A 21,360-nucleotide genomic window follows, 5' to 3' on the forward strand; every position below is an offset into this window, starting at 1 on the left:
CATGAGGCTCGAACTCAGGACCTTGAGACCAAGAGTTGCATGCTCCTCCAACTGAGTCAGCCAGGAGAGTCATTTCTATTTTATTTTTATTATTTTTATTTTTATTTTTTTCCCAAGCCAGACTGTATCCAGCTTTATTAAAGATACTTTTCATAAACAATCATGGTATTTCAGGCAGGACATGGGCGGACGATCGTTAACAGTATACCACAACTTTCAAACTCCCTTCTTCAATGGACTACCAAAAATCAGGGAGCCACTATAAAACCCAATGAAGTCTTCATGTGATTCTCTGAACAGGGCAAGTTTAGAGTGGAGGGTTGGCCGTTCACATTTAGCATGTTGTTTAACAACTTTTCACAAGCCGACCCTGTCTTTCAGGAAATGAAATGAAAATGGCAGAATTATCAATCTGAAGATCCACAAGCCTAAAAAAAGGAACTCTTGTAAGGGACGCCATCTCAGTGGTGACACTGTAAAGTCCAAATTGCCTGACATACTGGGAACCATTTCATGGGGTCAGGTTCCAACAGGTCTCTGGGTTTAAAGGAGTCAAGTCTATGTTGAAGGCAGAGAAGGAGAAGAGGACATAAAAAAAATGAATTTTAGTTTTTCCACACCACCAACGTGGCTCATGTGTGTCAACATCAAGGAATCCCTCCTCCTGGGAGCCAAGAGGAAGTTTCTCAAAACTAGGAGGGGAAGGTGTTTTTCTCTCTTGTTATCAATCTAGCTTCAGAGATATTCTATTAGTGACATATGCCCTCCCCCCAAAACAACAATGAAGTGTTCCATGTGCTAACAACATAGCTTAAAAAAAAAAGTAAAACAAAATCCTGCATTTTTATAAAACTTGATAAAAAATAGTATTTCAAACTGTTACAGTCACCAGAAGTACACCGTTTTCAAAAATGCACACACTTCACTTGGCATCTCTAGCACCTTCAGCTTTCTGTGCCTAGTCCGTTTGGGCATCTCCATTTTCTGCAGGGTTGTTTCCATCCTTGCCAGCCTCAGCTTTCCCGTTTTTCCCTTTGGGTACCTTCTCTCCCTTCTTTGCAGGGGCCTTTTTAGATTTGGGGTCTGGCTTTAGAGGAGCAGGTTTAGCAGATAACGTTGCAGATCTTCTCTGTGGCTCATCCTTCACCTTGGCTTTATCTCCTTAGCATCCCCTTCAGCCTTTCTCTTGGGCATGGTGGCGACGGCGGCGGGACGTAAGCGCTGGATGCGGGGATGGGGCGGCACGCAGGCTTTGGCCGGTCTGGGGGTCGTTCTCACCTCTTCTTCTTCACCTCTATTTTATTTTTAAAAGACCACAGGAAGGGGCTCTTGGGTGGCTCAGTGGCTAAGCAACTGCCTTCAGCCCAGGGTGTGACCCCGGGGTCCCGGGATCGAGTCCTACATCGGACTCCCTGCGTGGAGCCTGCTTCTCCCCCTGCCTGTGTCTCTGCTTCTCTCTCTGTGTCTCTCATGAATATATAAATAAAATTAAAAAAAAATAGACCACAGGAAAATCAGATGCTTTTCTAAGATGGTTCTTGGTTCTCAAGAGCGACAGTGGCTTCTTTCTTATTTTTACAGTTTCTTAGAAAGCGCTGTCAGCTTTTGTGCCAAAGCTTCCCCCCCCACCCCCACCCCTTAGCTGTCTTTAGTCAGAGGCGTGTTTGGGCAGGTGGTGTTAGGTTTTCCTGAGACCTGTGGAAAGTTGGACCAGTCCTAAAGGGGAAGCTTCTGGAACCCTGAACCCGGCTCATCGCGTATAACTGTGTGACTTTGGTAACTTTCCTTGCTTCCTCTGGGTCTTCACTGCCTCATCTGTCGGTCCAGGTATCTCACGGGACTTGCTTTGGGAAGACTGAAAATTCTAACGTATGTGCATCACATTAACCGGGACAGCGTCTGGACGATTGGGTTTCCTGAGGGTTAGCTATTGTTCTTCTAGTCGTGTGACATCCTGAACAGAAACAAAGATGACTTTCACTTCACTTAGAAAGGAAACTGAAAGTAAATTCAGCAAAACAGCAAGCCTCTGTGTAATGATTTCCAATTATTCCCTGATGGCTGTAATCCAAGTGCCGGAAACTGTCGTAGCCAAAAGCATTTTGAAACATCACCACGGTCTGACTCAACCAAGACAGATTTCTTTTTCCTTTTTTGCTGGGTCACATGTGTATGGAGAAACGAAAACCAAGTCCTTTTATGGTTCACATCGGCTATCAGGTGTGGCACGGAGGTAGCCATGGAGGCTCATCAAGCCAAACATTTTTAAGGTGTGAATCCTACTTCAGCAAAGAGTGTCTAATTTTGGGTAAATTTTTACTTTACCCACCTTGTTAACCCATCTGGGGATCATGGGTATTAATATCACACTCACACGGGGCATTTTAAGGATTAAATGACATACGCCCAGAGTACTGCTTGCGTAATAAATGAGCAATTTCTAGCACACCACACAGCATTGCACACCAGGCCCTGCCCTGCACTTTGCATTCGCTAACTTATTTTACAGTTGGGGAGTGAGTATTTGAACTGGGATTTATTTATTTTTTTTTTATAAATTTATTTTTTTATTGGTGTTCAATTTGCCAACATATAGAATAACCCCCAGTGCTCATCCCATCAAGTGCCCCCTTCAGCGCCCATCACCTAGTCACTCCCATCCCCTGCCCACCTCCCCTTCCATCACCCTTAGTTCGTTTCCCAGAGTTAGGAGTCTCTCATGTTCTGTCTCCCTTTCTGATATTTCCCACTCATTTTTTCTCCTTTCCCCTTTATTCCTTTTCACTATTTTTTATATTCCCCAAATGAATGAGACCATAAAATGTTTGTCCTTCTCCGATTGGCTTACTTCACTCAGCATAATACCCTCCAGTTCCATCCACGTCGAAGCAAATGGTGGGTATTTGTCGTTTCTAATGGCTGAGGTATATTCCACTGTATACATAAACCACATCTTCTTTATCCTTTCATCTTTCCATGGACACCGAGGCTCCTTCCACAGTTTGCAGTTTGTTCTTTATAATTAAGAATCTGTTTCTTGATTTGTCTCTCTCTTTTATTCCCCTTTGCTCTTTTGTTTCTTAATATCCACATCTGAGTGAAATCATATGGTATTTGTCTTTCTCTGACTTATTTCACCTAGCATTATACTCTCTAGCTTCATTCATGTTGATTTAAATGGCAAGATTACATCTTTAATGGCTAAATAATATTCCTATCTATATCTGTATTACAACTTCTTTTTTTAAATTTATTTTTTATTGGTGTACAATTTACTAACATACAGAATAACCCCCAGTGCCCGTCACCCATTCACTCCCACCCCCCGCCCTCCTCCCCTTCTACCACCCCTAGTTCGTTTCCCAGAGTTAGCAGTCTTTACGTTCTGTCTCCCTTTCTGATATTTCCCACACATTTCTTCTCCCTTCTGAACTGGGATTTAAACAGCTGCATCGCTGCTCAATGATTGATAATCAACAGCACGTTTTTTTCCCCAAGTTGGTTCTAACCGGGTCAGTCTCTTTTATTCATTCACGCGTTCATTCACTCACTCATTCATTGATTGAGGCATTCTTTCTTTCCTTCCTTCTCCTTTGCTTCAACAACTGCTTGTGGAGAGCCTCCTGTTTTTTTTTTTCTGATAAAATATTAATACATATGAATAACATCTAAATAAAGAAGTCAGAGTCTTTTACAGGAAAGATCTCACACAAGTCCTTGAACATATGCCCTAGTCCTTCCAACTTGTCTTCTTCCATTAACAGTAACTAAGGCTCAGGAGTGATGGACTCTCTGGTTCAAAGTCATGGCGTGCACAGGCCAGGGAGGGATTTCTTCTTCCATCCGCTCAAGGCGGGCATTGGCTGGAGGGGGCAGGCGGCAGCCCCCTTTAGGCTTTCTACACAGGACACCGTCTCTAAATGCATCTAAATGCAACTGGAAAACAGCACATGTCATCATCATTTTTCTTTAGCCAGAGACTTTCCTCAAAGCACCTGCACATCCTTAGGGTACCCCATGCTCCCAGATGTGGACCATTTCCTGTAGGAAGGTCCCAACAGGGGCTGCATCCCATTAGCAGATTGTGGCCGAGGCCTGAACCCTACTTCTGCTCCAATGATAACCCTGTCTTTTTTTTTTTTTTCAAATAAAGATTTTATTTATTTATCCATGAGAGACAGAGAGAGAGAGGCAGAGACACAGGCAGAGGGTGAAGCAGGCTCCCTTTGGGGAACCTGAGCTGAAGGCAGACTCTTAACTGCTGAGCCACCCAGGCGTCCCTCCCCCCGCCCTGTTTTCTAAAAACCATACTCAAAAAAAAAAAAAATAAATAAAAATAAACAAATAAAAAAAAATAAAAACCATACTCTAGGTTATGACAGCATGACCTCTCTCTGTTAGGCTTCTCTCACTCAGTGTTGAGTTTGCAGACTTAGCCACTTTGCTGTGTGTACCAGTAGATTGTTCATTTTCATAGCTGGTACCTACTGATTCCATTGTTTGAATATATTACAAGACACTGAATTATTTTATTATGTTGGGCATTTGGAATACCTTGCTATTCCATGCTATACCATGAATTTTCTTTTACGTGTCTTTTGGACAACATACACGTATGCATTTACTTGGGGTATATACCCAGGAATGGAACCACTGGTTCATATGGTGTATATGTGTTCCTCTTGAGTGCAAACCTCCAAAGAGTTTTCCAGGGTATTTGAGCCTGTTTACGCCCTCACCAGAATTACTGTAAGAGTTCTGGCTGTTCCCATCATCCCGTTTGGTATTTTCACAGTAAGATTTTTGTTTTGTCTGGTTTACTTTGGCCACCCAATGGGCAGGTAGTGGTATCTCTTTGTGCTTTTAATTTCCAGTTCTCTGACGACTGGTGATGTGAAGCACCTTCTTATATGTGTATTAGCCATTTGGACCTTCTCTTTTGCAAAATGCCTGTTCATATCCCTTGCCCATTTTCATATTGGACTTTCTCCATTTTTATTACAGTTTTTTAGAACTTCATTGTTTATTGTGCACTTTCTTGCTTACATACATTGCAAACATCTTTAAGCCTTTGGCTTTCTTGTCCATTCATTTACTAGTTGAAATTTAGTTGATTTAATAAATATAGTTTTACTGACTTGTAGAGCTGTATTTTGTGTATAAGTGTGTATATTTAGAGAAATGAAATGGATTCTTAAACTACTTCAAAATAAGAATACTATGTCTTGCAAGTTTTACTTAATTGTCCTGTGTGTGTGTGTTTATTGGCTGAAAGGACTTGTATGACTCAGTAACAGGTTACATTCACTGTTAGGCTTATTCCAGGGAAGGGATACAAAGTGAAAACAGAAAGAAGGGAAAGAGTCAAACATAGTCTGGAGAGGTCCACACAGGCTTCTGAGCCCTTGGCTATCTTGGGTTGCTCTGGAGGAGTTTTCCCTCTAGCAGCACGCTACAAGGACACATGTGAACCAGCTGGTCAGGGAAGCCTGCTCGAATCCCAGGGCCTGGAGTTACATGGAGGGCTAGATATGTAGGTGCATCCTGCTGTGGCCGGCCATGGTCACCTAATCTCAGAACCCAACTGTGAATGACGTGCCCATCACCAATCTCGACGTTTGTGCAAAACAGTGCTGACAAGCCTATGTGGCATCGCTCCGGGTGTAGACACAGAAGAATCAATGATTAATATAATGAACCTTTTGAGGAGCATGTTTCTAGGGTTTGGCCAGGATCAACCATGGCTCCAGGCTCCCCTGGAGTGAGCACCGCACCTGCTGTGTTGAATCTCTCCTCACAGGAAGGCACGTAAGCTCTATTACTTAGTGAGAAAATCAACTCTGCAATTAAATAGAGTATCTTTCAAACTGGAAGCCCACAAATGCATCCAAAGGAACTTTATAAAAGATAAATAGAAGGCTTACGTTGTAGAGGGTTACCTGTTCCCTAATAAAGCAGTTACTTACCAAATGTGTCTACTTAGGGGCCCTTCATTCACTTCTTTCCTAGGGGTTAGATTATGGAATCGGCTCTCCTTCCTGGATCTATCTTGTCAATTCTTATTTTCCAAATTCATCATTTATTGTATGACATCCAGATGTGAAGACATCTCTGCATGCCCAATACCCCAAAGTCAGATTGCTCGCAGAGAGTAAGAATGATCCTGTTCTCAAAGAGCTAAAACCATCTTCATCTCTGAATCGCTCCTGGTCTATCAGCCCATACTTCAACCACGCATCTACAAGAGTTCATGTTAGTCCAAAAGTTGTATTCCTTCCAGAATTAAGTGTACACCCGTGCTAAATCCAAATTGCTTAAATCATAGCTTATTTGCCCTCACTTCACCTAATGGTTTTCGTCTTTATCTCTATCCTAAATGAGTTTTCCCCCACAGGACTTTTAAGTCTGTTTGACAATCATTTTCCCAAGATACTGTCTCGTGAGTGAAAAACCAGACATCCGCACGATTGTGTAAAAGCCGCTGTGCCAGAGTAGGGCTGCTGCAGCTGCTGTGGGCTTTGGGCTGGGCCAGCAGGCTACCACCCACAAACCTGACCCCAAGGCAGGACTTCAGTTTGGCTCCCCTGCAGATCGGGCCTGGTTTGCCTGGTTTGCGAGTCAGCAAACGGGAGGGGAGTAGTTGGAAGAAGAGGGAGTGGCGCTCCCTGTTCAGGCAGTCCAGGCAGCCACTGGGGCTTGGGTCCCACTGAGGCCGAGAGAGACAGCAGGTCAGGCAGAGGAGGCCTGAGGTCCTGGAGGGGGCCTCTGGACGCCAGTCAGGCCCGGGTCAGGCCTCCGCACTGCACTGAAGAGCTGGGGTTGGGCAGAGAGACAAGAGGCGGGCAGAGCTGGGGCGCGCGCTGTTTCTGAGAGAGAGAGAGAGAGAGAGAGAGAGAGAGAGAGATGCACGTGCACACACGCGTGCACACCCGGGCCGTACCCAACAGGGCCATCTGCCCCCTCCCCGCACCCAGCGCTGGGCCCAGAGCACCGGGGGTGGGGGGGTGCCAGAGGAGGGCTTGCTTTGTGCAAGGCCTGGGGCCATCCATCTGCCCCCTCCCCGCACCCAGCGCAGGGCCCAGAGCACCCCGGGGTGGGTGGGGAGGAAGCCAGAGGGGGGCTCGGTCCGTGCAGGGCCTGGGGCCATCCATCTGCTCCAGCGCGGGGCCCAAGCACCCCGGGGGGGTGGGGGTGCAGCGGGGACCGCGCGCGCCTCCTGCGGCCGCCCCCCCCCCCGTCCCCCCGTCGCTGGGTGCGCGGCCCCCGAAGCGCACAGAGGCCGCGGAAGCGCCCGGGTCCGCCCGCCCCGCCCCGCCCGCGGGTCGCTTAGCTTTCGTTTCCCGGGCGGGGGCGGCGGCGGGCCAGGGCGCATAAGGCCTCGGCGCTCCGCCCGCTCCGCCCGCCCGCCCGTCCCGCTGCGGCGCCTCGGCTCGGGCCATGGAGCCGCCGCGCCGCTTGGCGCTGGAGCTGCCGGGCTGCGCGCTGGCCCACTTCGCGGTGGGCGGCCCGGACCCGGGCTTGCGCCCCGAGCCCCGCGCGGCCGCGCTCCTGGGCCCCGGCGGCCGCGGCTACCTGCTGTGCGCGGGGCTGGCGCCGGGCGGGGGCTGCGCGGCCCGGGTGCGCGCGGCGCGGCTGCTCCAGCGGCTGCTGCTCGGGCTGCGCCGGGGCCCCCTGCGGGGCTGCCAGCTGCGCCCGCTGCTGTGCTACGGCCCCGGCGGCGGCGCGGACGGCGTGCAGCGCGGCTTCCTGCTGCTCGACCCCGGCCACGGCCCCGACACGCGGCGCGCGCTCTGCGCCCTGCTGGGCGAGGCCCCGGGGGGCCCGCGGCTCGGCGAGTTCGTGGGCGACGCGCGCCGGCAGGTGTGGCAGCGCCTGTGGGAGCCGCGCGGCGGCGAGGGCTGGCGGCAGGTGGGCCCCTGCGAGCGCGTCGTGTCGGTGCCCGAGCCCGCCCTGCACCCGGTGCTGCCCGACCTGCCCAGCTCCGCCGTCTTCCCGCACCGCCGGGCCGCCCGCGCCGTCTTGGAGGCGGTAAGAGCCTGCGCCGTGTCTGCGCCCGGGGGTGGGCGCCCCGCAGGCCCGGGGGGGACGCCGTGGCCCGGGGACCTGATGACCCCGCAGCGCCCGACTCCGCTCCCCTGCACCCCTGCACCCCTGCCCGCCGGGAGCCCTTCCTCCGAGGAGGAGGCGGGAGCTCAGGTGCCCGCGTCGGGCTCGCGGCGGCCGCTCCGAAGGCACCTGGCGAGGGGCGGGGGGGGGGGGTACCTGGGAGGAGCGTGTGCCTGGGAAGCAGCCACACTGCTCTGGGATGCCCGGGCGTGGTTCGGGGGAGAAAAGGGCATGAATTGGGGGTTTAAGAAACTCGTCCCCCACCGGGGGCTGCGCGCATCCAACCCACGGTTTTCCCTTCCGTCTGTGACACCTGCCCCTGCCGCGTGTAGGACAGGCCGACAATGGCACAGGGCAGGTGCCCAGGGGAGGAGAGCGAAGATGCTCTCCCAGCGCAGCCCGGGGTGGGCGGGGACGCCCAGGTCGGCCTCCCGAGGCCGCGCGGTGCAACCTACTGTATTTCGCAGGCTTTGGGGAGGGCGGGACCGACCGCCTGGGTTTAAATCCCAACGCCAGGTGTCACTTTCAGGTTCTCAGATCCCGCCTTGCCTCAGTTTCCCTGGTCCGCGGATGGGGGTTAATGCTGAGCGAGTTGCCATGGGGCTGGCCATGCTGGCCCTCGGATGCATGCACGCATGGAGTCACGCGTGGGCCTCGCTGCAGCAGAGAGGCAGGGGTGGGCGGCGGCGGAGGGACCGCGGAGGTGAGAGCGCTGGAGGCCGCGCACACCTGGGCCGCCGCGCGCCGCTCTCCTCTGCGCCCCCTAGCGGTTAGGAGGGGACGGTGCCGCCTGCTCCGGGGACCTGGACCTGGGTCTTGCCTGCCCTTCCTGCCCTGGGGCGGCGGGTCGGGGAGGGCTGCCCCGCTGAGTGATCTCAGCAGCTACCGCCTCTGGGAGCCACAGCTCTTCAGTAAACAAAACAAACAAACAAACAAACAAACAAAAACCAACAACAACAAAAAAAGAAGGAATTCAGTTCTCCCCAGGTTCAAAGTGCTATGAGTTCCACATGGCATCAAACACACCTCGAGCCTTCTGAGCGTCGCGCAATCTTGTCCTTTGCAGTTAGACGTTGCAAAAGCCCCGTTGCTTCACTGCTGATGCCCACACATTGTTTTGCAGTGTGTCCCCTTCATTCCTGAAGCTCAAGCAGTGCTCGACCTGGTTGACCAGTGCCCGGAGCAGGTCCAGAAGGGGAAGTTCCCGGTCATTGTCATCGAAGGACTGGATGCCACTGGTAATATTACCTTTTAGTTACAGGCAATGCAGTTGGTTGATCCCTCGTGGGGGAGTGTACAGGGGGAGTGTACAGAGTGGTCTTAAGAAGCAAAACTTGACACAGAGTTCAATCCACGAGCGTCGTGTAGGCCTCGGGCGTGCGCCAGGCACGCAGCTAGGCAGGCCTGGCATGTAAAGATGAGTAGGACCTGGGGGGGGGTGTGTGCAGGGAGAGGTGGAGAGGCTGTGCCTCAGGTGCTCTGGCAACCACTAGAAGGCACTTAATGCTCGGTGTGGGCCGCAGATGGCTCTGGAGGGATGACACCTGGACTGTGTTTTCAGTACAGATCAGAGGTGGTCAGATGAGGAAGGCAGAAGGAACAGTGTGGGCCAAAGTGCAGGGACTTGAGCCAGCCTGGGGCATTTGGGAACCACAGGCCGTGCAGAGGACCCTTTTGCAGCAAAATTAGGAAGAACTAGGAAGTGGATGGAAAAAGCCTTGGAGCTGCCACACAGATGTCAAAACACAACGGACCACTCACACGTAGCCCAAAACACAAAAGCAAGAGAAGCGAGGCTCCCAGGGCAGCAGGATACCGACGAGGACAAGGTGGAGCCTGCGGCTGACGTCACGGGTGGCTCAGCGCGAGTTGTGGCTCCCTCCACAGCAGGTGCACGGTGTTTTGAAGAACCAGGTGGAGGTTATCCCAGGGCCTGGAGGTCTATACCAGAGTTTAGCATTAATTTTTTTTATTTTTATTTTTTTTTAATTTTTAAAAGTATTTATTCATGAGAGACACACAGAGAGAGGCAGAGACACAGGCAGAGGGAGAAGCAGGCTGAAGGCAGTGATCTGAGCCACCCGGGCTGCCCTTAGCATTAATTTGTAGACAGGGGTGCCATTTCAGTTTTCCTCCAAGTGTTGTGATACCACAGAGAGGAAACCCAGGTTCCCAAAGGCCTGCATCTACTCTTATTTTTTTTTTTTAATCAAGAATCACAGGAGGTAATGGACTGCTTTGATTTAGATAGAGGTGGATAGAGTATCTTCAGTCTCTCTGAGCTAATATGAGCCTTTGGGAGTGGTATGGTGGCTGTGATGACGAAGCGCTATGTTTGTGTCTGTCCTGCAGGTAAAACCACTGTGACCCAGTCCGTCTCAGACTCCCTCAAGGCTGCCCTCTTAAAGTCGCCGCCCGCTTGCATTAGCCAGTGGAGGAAGATCTTTGACGATGAACCAACTATTATTAGAAGAGCTTTTTACTCTTTGGGCAATTATATCGTAGCTTCTGAAATAGCTAAAGAATCTACCAAATCTCCTGTGATTGTAGACAGGTAGGTATAAAGATGCTGTGAACTTAACATTTTCTTCCTAACATGTAAGTGTATGTGTACCTATATATGCACATATACCCCTGTATCTAATCTACTGAGTCAAACTGTATTATGATAGGAATAGGAATAACGTCTATGTTTGATTAATCATCTACACCACAGGCTTGCATTTTGCTAAGAGCATACCTTTATTATACCATATCTGGAGCGATTACGTGGTGAGGTGGGTACTAAATGTTATCCCTGATTTACTGATGAGAAGCATTAGGTCTTGCAGGGGTTAAGAAACTTGACTGAGCTGGAAATAGAATATTGAGGGTATTGACAGAAGTAGAAGCTTCTGCTTTAGAAATCAATGCTTTCAGGTCCATTTGTTCATCAGCTTATTTATAAAACATTTATTGGGCATCTACTGTGTGCCAAAGACTCTCAATTTAGGGGATTCAGTGGTAAATGAGCTAAACGATGATGCTCTGCTTTCATTGAGCAAAGATACTATTGCAGGAGCATTATCAAGACCTATGATAATATCAGAGAACGATAAATACTCTGAAGAGGATAAGTCAAGGTGGATACGGCTGGGGAAGGTCTCTATATGGAAGTAACGTTGATCTGAGCTCCGAATGCCCCCAGAGATGGAAATGAAAGCTGTGGAATAACAGCATTAGGGAGAGATAGGTCAGTGAGGGGAAAGCCTACAGGCAGAGAGAAGGTAGTGTATTCAAGGACGAGGAAGAGGCCAGTGTGATGAGCACATGGTGGGTGAGGGGGTGCTTTCTGGAAGAATGAACGGAGAGAGGCAGGGGATAGAACAGTGGGGCCCATAGGCCAGGATAGGGTGGATTTTAATCTAAGTGCAGGGGGAGTCATTGGAAAGTTTCAGATAATGGAGTGACGCAAACTGATTTACATTTTTTGAAAGATTCCATTTATTCGTGAGAGACCCAGAGAGAGAGGCAGAGACACAGGCAGAGGGAGAAGCAGGCTCCATGCAGGGAGCCCGATGTGGGACTCGATCCCAGGACCCCGGAGTCACGACCTGAGCCAGAGGCAGACGCTCAACAGCTGAGCCACCCAGGGGCCCCCTGATTTAGATTTTTAAAATTCCGTACCTAAGAAGTAGAATAAGACACCACAAGAATGGTTGAAGTGTACGGCAAGCAAGTCAGCCTCGGCTTAAAGCCACCCAACTCGATGATATGGAAATCACCGTCACGATGAGATCCCATTTTGCTCTCATCAGGCTGGTGGGAACCAAACGGGAAGGAAGGTCCTTAGACCCGGAGCTGAAGATGTGGGGATGGAGAAAAGCCCTACAAGGTGCCGGTCGGGGGTGGGCCCTGGCACGAGGGCTGGAGAGTGATTTGTGAAAGTGCAGCAAAATGCACACTGTTTCTCCCTCCTGAGGAAACACAAGAGTTTCTTTCAACTGCGTTCATAATATTGAACAATTTGAAAAACCGAAGGCCCGTCAGTAGAAGAAAGGGCGCATAAATACTAGCATATCTGTGAAGTGGAGCGCCGTTCAGCAGCATGGAGCGGTACAGTGCATCGGTGTGCATGGATTACAAAGCCCTAAGTTTGACTGAAAAAAAAATCCAGTTGCAGACAGATGTCCAGTAGAAGACCTGCAAAATAATACAACCTGGAGAGTATGGAGGGGTGAAAGGATATGGAACGAATCTAACAGAGGGCTGAGGAGAGCAAAACGCAACTGATAACAAAGTACAAAAGGTCATCGATTGCAATTCAATTATTGCTTAACTCAGGGAATGTGTATTGTTCTGTCTGCAATTTTACTTATTCTGGAAAGATAAGCAGTTGTATGGAAGTATGACAAGTATTCAGGAAAAAGCACGAATCCTAAATGTAAACCTCAAGGAATTTTGAGCAGTGAACCCACCCAAGGAGAGCCTTCACCCACATTGGAGCGTCGCCACACCTCACAAAGCCACCTCATTCTCCTTCCGCACCACGGCCTGTTCTTCCCTGCTCTCCCCACCCCGTGGTAGCCACGGCCCTCCCCTCCGTCACTGGGGATTTGCTGGGTCTGTGCTGCGCCTGTCTGTGCGCGCAGCTCTGCGCTGGTGCTGTTTGCAGCTGACTTCATGCTGCGTGACACTCGCCCTGCCTCTATGAACATATATATATATATTTTTTTATTTTTTATTTATTTTTTTAATATTTTCATATATTATATATATATTTAATGTATATATTTTTAATAGAGAGAGAGTGTGGGCTGAGGGTGGCGGGGAGGGAGAAACTCTCAAGCAGACTCCATGCGGAGCGCAGAGCCGACTCCGGGCTGGATCTTGCGACCCTGAGGTCATGACCTGAGCTGAAATCAAGAGTCAGACACTTAACCGACTGAGCCACCCACGTGCCCCATGAATGTTTTTTATGTAACTTTGTTGCAGGCATATGTGCAGTTCTGGTGCACAGGTTCCCAGGAGTGAACTGTAGGGATGTGGGCTTCTCGTGTGTTCGGCTTTAGCAGGTCTGGTGAAAAGTTTTCTGAAGTGGTTGTCACCGCTCCTGCTGTCTTCCCCCCTCAGTAGTGTTTGAGGGTTTTCTTTGACTCCTATCCTAGCATCGCCAGCCTTTATTCCAGGTTTCCACTTGTGCCTGGGGGGTAAGTTGATCAGTTGCCAGCTAGTGGGCGGTATCCGGAAACTTCTACCCCTTTCTTGAAATACCTTTCTCTGTATCTCTGAAGTGGTCCAGGAGAAGGCAGTTCTGAGCATGTGTAGGGTATTAAGCGGGAGGAGGCGAAGGTACCAGGCAAGATGAAAACAGTGAGAATAAGCTAGAGGGCCGGCGCTGTCCTCCACGCCACGATGCCAGGAGGCAGGGTAAACTCTGGGGGTGGCAAGAGTGTTCTTTTAAGGTTGCAAGTTATAGACGATCCTAGAGAAGGTAAGAGATTGCATCCCTTTGTGGGATTCTTTGCCCATGGGGCGTTTTTGCCCTATTATTATTAACGTGTCCAGATCTACTGTATTTGAGGTCTTTTTTTTTTTTTTTTTTTTTTTTCATACAGCATCCTCTTTCGAGGAGAAAGACCAAACTTGTCCTGATACAGGGTGGCTTCCGGAGGCAGGTGATTTCTTCAGACATCCCCCCCGAGTCCTGAAGCTGCTTTGGCTTCTGCGTGTAGACAGATACCTCTCCTCTCTGCTCCCAGCGTCCCAGGCTGCTAAATGGAGATATTCCTTACCCCTCCCCGGCCTGCGTCTAGAACTGGTGATGAATCGCCAATGGGTTGATAGAGGTGGAAATGCTTTGAGCAAGCAAATTGCTATTAAGATATAAAGCATTCTTATAGAAGCCGTGTACGTGTCGGCAAATTGCATTTGATTTGAACCGATGGGGCTTCCCTGGGATGGCGGGAATGGAAAATCCTACAGAGTGGAGAGTCTGCAGTTGATGGCCAGAGGGTGTGTGATTATTTGAAGCGAGCCGCCGCGTCGTCCGTGAGAGAGCTCCAGCTACAGAAAACAGGGCTCTCGTTCTTCCCTTGCTTTTCCTTCGGGTCTGCGAGTGGTCGTGGTCGGCAATTTGGTGCCTTAAAGAGATACTGTATCACCACATCAAGTGAGAAGAAAAGAGCAGTTATTTGTTGTCTGGGTGGGTTTTGTTCATGTGTAAAGGCTTTAATGAAATCCGTTTTAGACTGCACCATCACCTAGCTGAACAAACGAGGGAGACAGAGTAGTTTTTGATGGTGCCTATGGTTAAGGCTGGCAACTTAATCACCCTCATTACCTTTAAAAATCTATTCTTGCTGACGGTTTCTCTGCAAAAAGAAGCCTTTTAAAATGAAGATGATATCAGCCTCTGTATTCATAGCTGAGTATTTAATTCAGTGAGCCTGGGACATGTGCAAAATGCAGAGCAAATTGTGGTGAAAATTGGCAACCAAGAAGAAGATCCCCTGGACCCTGGATGGATTGTATTCAGCTTGGGAGACAAGATGCACTCACAGAGGAGGTGAAGGCACGTGTTCGTAGGTGGGGAATCAGGGCCCTGGTAGAGAGGAGCGCTCCCAGGCGGGGCTCTGGGAGCTGGCCGCTGCGGAGCCTGGGGGTTTGCAGAGCACGCTTCTGGAGGCGGACGGGGGGGCTTTGAAGGGCAGATGCTAGCAGACTTGATCCCCTCCCAAATTAATTTTTTTGGTCCTTTTTGATATTGTCTGCATCGTTGTCAGTTGAAAATGCAACTTTAGTGTCCAGTGAGCATAGGTATTATCTTATAATGACGGCATGACACAATTTTTAAAGCACTTGTCTATTTTTGCAGCCACTATGGGAGGAAAACAAAGATTGGATCCTTCTCATTTTCGGGAGGAGGAAATTGAGGCTCTAGCGGCTTAAATGAGTTACTTGGGTCCGCAGAGCAAGTAGGCGGCGGGGGATAAAGCAGTGTGCAGCTCAGACGACACTGTGAATTTATTCGGTAGATTCCAAAATGTCCTTTTCAGCGTGAGAAGTAGTTCAAATGTAAAATGATTGAGAATTTAGGATTTTGTTTGTTTTTCATCTTTAGTTTTTTTTAAGATTTTATTTATTTATTCATGAGAGACCGAGAGAGAGAGAGAGAGAGAGAGAGAGAGAGGCAGAGATTCAGGCAGAGGGAGAAGCAGGCTCCCTGCAGCGAGCCCGACGTGGGACTCGATCCTGGGACCCCAGGATCAGGCCCTGAACCAGAGGCAGGTGCTCAACCACTGAGCCACCCAGCATCCCCCCGAGAGTCAGAGCTTAACTCACAGAGCCACCCAGGTGCCCCCAGAATTTAGGATTTTAAAACCCTGAGGGCAGTGCATTAAACATACTCACAAGGAGGAGGCCATAGGTACGTCTCCACATTGGGATGTTCATAACCATTTCACAAATATCACTTGTAGGCGATAGTCCTTTGATACGTATTTGAAGTTTTGCATTTAGTCCCTAAAGATTGGAATAGGACACGAACAGGACGAGATTACAATAAGCCATGCCAATGAATACACTGGCATCTGCACACCCAGAGGACGTGTACTGTGTGTGTACTGACTGCGTGCCAGATGCTGGTTTTAGCTTTTCAGCTTTTGAAATGCAGGTGTGACTAAGAAAGGAAACTTCTAAGGGGAGTAAAGAGAGGTCTTACCTCCAGACCAGTGTCTTTTCCTTACCACGAGAAGCACTTCAGTAGAGTCGAGTGTGAAGGGTGTTGACAGCCCAGAGGAGGGAACAGTGAGCTCTGCTTGGGGGCTTTCTGAGCAGGGCTCTGCAGGCTGAGTAGGAGTTCTGCTCACCGAGCAGCCCACTCCGGCTTGAGGAGAGGGTGTGAGGAGAGGCTGGCCTGACGCAGCATGCCGGGGCACGCACCGTGCGTGCTGTGCTGGGTCTTCGTTAGGCTGGACGTTTCCAGCGCGCAGTGGAAAGCCGTGGGGCATTTTGAAATAGGTTTTCTGGGATCCCTGGGTGGCGCAGCGGTTTGGCGCCTGCCTTTGGCCCAGGGCGCGATCCTGGAGACCCGGGATCGAATCCCACGTCGGGCTCCCGGTGCATGGAGCCTGCTTCTCCCTCTGCCTGTGTCTCTGCCTCTCTCTCTTTCTCTCTCTGTGACTATCATAAATAAATAAAAATTAAAAAAAAAAAAAAGAAATAGGTTTTCTTTTCTGGTTGTGATTTTCCGTTCTTCCCCCTCAGACATTTAAAACAAGCCAGTCAAGAGGGCCCTGCTCTGCTCAGGGAGGATTTCATGGAGAAGTGGAGGTCGTATTTGGGTGCATCTCTCCCCCTACAGATGCCAGGCACAGTGAGGTGGCCGGGCACTGGGTAGGACAGGGTCCCCAGAACGTGGATTTCATCCACAAGTTGCACTTTAAAACAACCTGGAAGTGAATGGGCCTGCAAAGTTTTATTTGCCAAGAGACAAGATTAAATGCATGTGGACTACCAGGTGCACCTCTCATCCCGGTCGCCCTCCCTTTCACAGAAGGCAGCATAGGCCAGGCCAGAGAGACCCAACAGTGTCACCTGGCGACAAATGTGGTTTCAGCTGAGTAACCGTGATGACCCCACTCCATTCCTCGTGTTGTTGTTGACTTTGGCTTATTTTTTATATTTTATAAATACTTTGAAAATAAGATTTAAGGGCTTCTGGGGGGCTCAGTGGGTTGTCTGCCTTCGGCTCAGGTCATGATCCTGGGGTCCTGGGATGGAGTCCTGCATCGGGCCTCTGCTCATTGGGGAGTCTGCTTCCCCCTCGGCTTGCTCCTTCCCCTGCTCTCTCGCAAATTAAAAAAAAAAAAAAAGATTTAGTTTTATTTATTTAACATATGCAATGCTAAGAAACTTGAGCAGAGCCATCCCTGGGTTCAACTTTCTGTCCAGCTGATTTTCGGGCACGCCCTATCTTTGGCCTCTGGGCATGGAGAACTCACTCCTCTTGTCCTTCTCAGGTACTGGCACAGCACAGCCACCTACGCCATAGCCACCGAGGTGACGGGGGGGCTCCAGCACCTGCCCCCGGCCCATCATTCTATATACCAGTGGCCCAGGGACCTGCTCAAACCCGACCTGGTTCTGCTGCTCACAGTGAGTCCCGAGGAGAGGATGCGTAGGATTCAGGGCCGGGGCATGGAGAGGACCAGAGAAGAAACTGAACTGGAGGCCAACAGCATCTTCCGTCAGAAGTAGGTGTCCCCATGCGAACGCCAGGGGTTCCGGGTCATGGTGGGGAGCTGGGATCAGCACTGGCTTTAGGGATGTGGAGAAGATGACATTGTTCTCAAACCCAAGGGACACTATCCTCCACGTTAGGCTCGTTGTGATAATAGTGTTACCATGGGCTGTGGGACCGGGCGTCAGATCTTCCTTCTAGTCCAGCTGTGCTGGGAACAGTGTGAACCCGGGTACATACAGGACGCGTGTCTGGCTCTCGGGTCCTGGGTCATCGTGCGGTGGCTCTGGGTGCTGATGGTCTCCACGTGACTTCTCCTTACAGATGCTTCCTCTGTGTCAGGCATTTGGGTCCTGATGCTCTTGGATCCTTGCGGGGGCCACATCAGCCACATTGTCCCGTTGACAAAACAGAGGCTCCAAGGGTTAAGTTTAGATTTGTCTAGATGATTAGCACAGCTACCACCTAGTAAAACTGGGGCGACAATCCCGATCGTTCCGATTTGGAAGGTGGTGCTTCTGTTTTGGTTAGAAATCTAGGAAACCCCAGCAGGAGGGTGTGAACCGCCTCAGTGCTTTGTGGCTGGGTGTGAATGGGATCTGTAGGGCTCGTTCAAAGAGCCAGAGCAGAGCAGTTTATATAAATAAACAATGATAACAGTGCTCTCCTAACACGGTCCTCCGATAAATAATTAAATAACAACTCAGCTGTGTGCAGAGAAACCATGTCAGACAATTTGCTTGGATTAATTCAATTAGACCTCGTGACGCACTCCCCAGGAAGGCATGACTGCAGACCTCGTTTTGCAGATGAGAAAACAGAGGCGGGGGCGGGGGTGGGGAGACGTTGGCTGAGCTCCCCCAGCTAGTGAGCGGTAAACAGCGTCCGTCCATCGGAGCCCCAGGCCGTCCCGCTTCCCTAGGGCCGTGGCACAGGCAGCAAGGCCCACCCGGAGGATGAAGTGGGAACCTGGTGACACTTTAGAAGACTCACCCGTGAAACCAGTGTCTACGCTGAGGACGTCCGGCTTGTCCGAACCCAGACCGTGGAGAAATTTCCCAGTTGTCCAATTAGTTAATTAAAAAAAAAATTTTTTAAAGATTGTATTGTTATTTATTCATGAGAGACATGCAGAGAGAGAGGCAGAGACACAGGCGGAGGGAGAAGCAGGCTCCCTGTGGGGAGCCCCATGCGGGATTTGATCCCAGGACCCCGGGACCACGACCTGAGCCCAAGGCAGTCGCTCAACCTCTGAGCCCCCGAGGTGCCCCTAGTTAACTTCTATGAGCCTCTGCTGCTTTCTCTGCAAAATGGGGATGATGTCACTGCCTTTCCGGGGTTACCCTCAGTAGGAAACGGGAAGAACCGTGCAGCGTGCTGATGCTTGCTAGGTCCTACGTAACACTAATTGCTAGCTCTTCAGCCTTATTATGAATTTATGATTTCTTAAATAAAATGTATCGAATCTCTCCTGTGGATAAACAGGGGGGCCCCAGCCTGCAAGCTGCGTACATTACGGTAGGAAGACAGATCTGCACGGAGGTTCCGTGTTACAAACTGAGCCAACTCTTTTCATTTTGCCTGTCCTCAGGGTAGAAATGTCCTATCAGCGGATGGAGAACCCTGGTTGCCTCTTGGTGGATGCCAGCCCCTCCAGAGAGGAAGTCCTCCAGATGGTTTTAAGCATAATCCAAAATAATTGTAATTAATTGTAATTACTCCAAACGTAATTATACATTTTGCTGGATTTGATGTTGATGGATACATTCAGGCCCACGACTGGTTACACGGTCTTCCCAGATGGCTGTTGCATACACATGGTGTGCACTAGAAGATTGGAGACCGGGCATTTCGATTTTACTTGAATGACCGTCCTCCCTTCTGACCAAGGGACCCATCAAGGCTGAGACTGTCGCATTCCAGCCAGGGATCAGCGATTGCTTCCTTCCACTGTAATATTTTCCTGGGGATTCCTACGAAATCCCTCCAAGTTTTGTCTCATCCAGAAAGGATGTACCAGGACGTACACAGAAGTGACCAGGAAGATGTTCCAAGTCACCGGGAGCCCCGTCAGCCTCTCCCGTGCCTACACCTGGGTCCCTAATGAGATCTCCATGTGACACAGTTTCCTTCTTCCCAATATGATCACACTCCATCCCTGGGGACTCAGCCCTGATCCTAGAGCCATGTGCTCCGGAAGAAAAGGTCCGTGTGTCCTGGCTGCCTGGGGACACGCCCACAGAGCCATCTTCGGGTAGGCGGCACTTACGAAGAAGACATATGACTTGTGCCCTCCGACCCCTGAGACGGTCCTCTTGGTTAGCACTTCAGAGTCAAATGTAGAGACTGCCAGCCTGAGATGCTCTAACTACAAATATACTAACCTTTGAATTTTGTTCCGTTTGCTTATGTTTCTTTCCTTTCCTCTGAAAAACACGGCTTTGGATATGATGAGTGTTTTGGACTGAACTGGATGCATTAAACTAAGCCAATCGAGCAATATAGTTATATTGATATTTACACCATGTTTCTCCTCAGTGTGGGGGCTCTGCTTCACTAATTAAAATTGAAGCCAAGAAGCTAAATGCAGTGCTTGTTGTGTATTTTCATGACACAGATTTAATTTATCTTACTCAATAAGCATAGTGGATCCTGGAATGGGATTTCTTAGAAAATTATCTTGCACTTGAATGTCTCATGCTTGCACATGAAATCGGCGTTGAGATCTGTGTGCCTAGGGGGGAAAAAAGCTGAGGAAAGAGGAAATTTGATAACTATGCAGCCTTGGGTGAGTCACTTAACATCACCAGTCCATGTAACTTGATCTAAAAAGTGATGATGATTCTTTATCTGTCCTAAGGAGTTTGCTGAACCAGGTGATTATCTGCAATTCCTTCCAGGTCTCAGGTGAAGTTTGCAGGTTAGATGTCCAACGCCCCCCCCCCCCGCCAGCAGATAATTACATTCCAGGCCTTATCAGATTTATCCTATAGAATCTTAAATTATAGTAAAGTTTAGTATTAATAACTATATCAATACCGTTTTCCCAAAGAATGATAGGTAATTTTTACATGATATATTTATGTGTATAAATATGTAATTGGTTTCCGTCGCAAATATTTTTTAAAGCTGACCAATAGCACTAGGTTTCTGAGAGATGTGATATCTAATTATGTTCTTGGTCTTCTGTGCTTGGAACAGTTTGAAAAGCCAACGTCGGCAGCCTAGAAGAACAAAGATCTTCTGCCTTCCTTCTGTACCTTGCAAATGAATAAAGTTGCTGTGATTTTGTGATGCGTGGCGTTGTCACAAGTGCCTCTTGTTCTGGGGCGGGGGGGCGGGGGCTGTTCCGGTTCGGTCAGTGAGGTGGGAAGGTGGGAGCTCGTGGGCCCACGGGAAGCTGTGGTCAAAGTGCTTTCAGGGGAAGGAGGGCATTTTTGTTTTATTTCAAACATTGTTCCAGGAAATGGAGCAGAAAAAAAAAAAAAAAACAGCTCTTTGTACACTCGAGGATTTGTACCCAGTGACGGGTACGTGATTTGTAAGCGTGAGCCTGGACAGCACCTCCTACCCAGGAGCTGATGACAAGGAAGCATTTGCTTGGCTCCGTGTCGTGGCAAGTTCATGCTCGCTTCTGTTCTTGTGACAGGCCTTCAGGTGTCCCAGATAGTTATTCTCCCTTTGTTCCACAGTGATAGACTTCTTGACATTTGGCTGCCAAGGATCGCCAGCACATTTCTGGGGTTTCCAACTGGCCCCGCGCAGGTTCCTCTGGTGGTCTGTGAGCAGAGGGGCGTGGGCACGGTCCCCCCCCCCTTCTGACCCTTCACACTGCCTGGGGTTCGGGGTGACGGTGAGCCATCTCAGAACCAAGAGAAGAAGGGGCCGCATCAAGATGGAGAATCGAGGCTTTCTTATTTTTACTTATGCAAACGTCGATGTGGACTAGGTATGAATGTGTGTGTTTCCCTGAAGCTGTGTCTGCCTAGGGAGGGGCTGTGTGTGCAGCCTCCGACTCCTCAGCCACGTGC

General features: G+C 49.7%; 1 protein-coding gene and 1 pseudogene across 2 annotated transcripts; one reads left to right on the plus strand and one right to left on the minus strand.

Moving 5' to 3' along the window:
- Positions 1-119: 119 nt before the first annotated feature.
- On the minus strand, positions 120-1,286 carry LOC140600765 (non-histone chromosomal protein HMG-17 pseudogene; annotated as a pseudogene).
- Positions 1,287-7,410: 6,124 nt separating this feature from the next.
- Positions 7,411-20,623, plus strand: CMPK2 (cytidine/uridine monophosphate kinase 2). 2 transcript variants are annotated; one of them, XM_072771212.1, is made up of 5 exons: positions 7,411-8,028; positions 9,230-9,344; positions 10,459-10,660; positions 17,109-17,342; positions 18,921-20,623. In XM_072771212.1, the coding sequence occupies exons 1-5, from the start codon at positions 7,438-7,440 to the stop codon at positions 19,036-19,038; spliced, it is 1,260 nt and encodes a 419-aa protein (XP_072627313.1). In that variant the 5' UTR covers positions 7,411-7,437; the 3' UTR covers positions 19,039-20,623. The 2 variants fall into 2 exon arrangements, with proteins under 2 accessions (XP_072627313.1, XP_072627314.1); XM_072771213.1 differs by lacking the exon at positions 18,921-20,623 and adding an exon at positions 13,704-13,763 and having other exon boundaries at positions 17,109-17,246.
- The last annotated feature ends 737 nt before the right edge of the window (positions 20,624-21,360 follow it).

The sequence above is a fragment of the Canis lupus genome, chromosome 12, assembly GCF_048164855.1.
Source record: "Canis lupus baileyi chromosome 12, mCanLup2.hap1, whole genome shotgun sequence".
Taxonomy (NCBI): domain Eukaryota; kingdom Metazoa; phylum Chordata; class Mammalia; order Carnivora; family Canidae; genus Canis; species Canis lupus.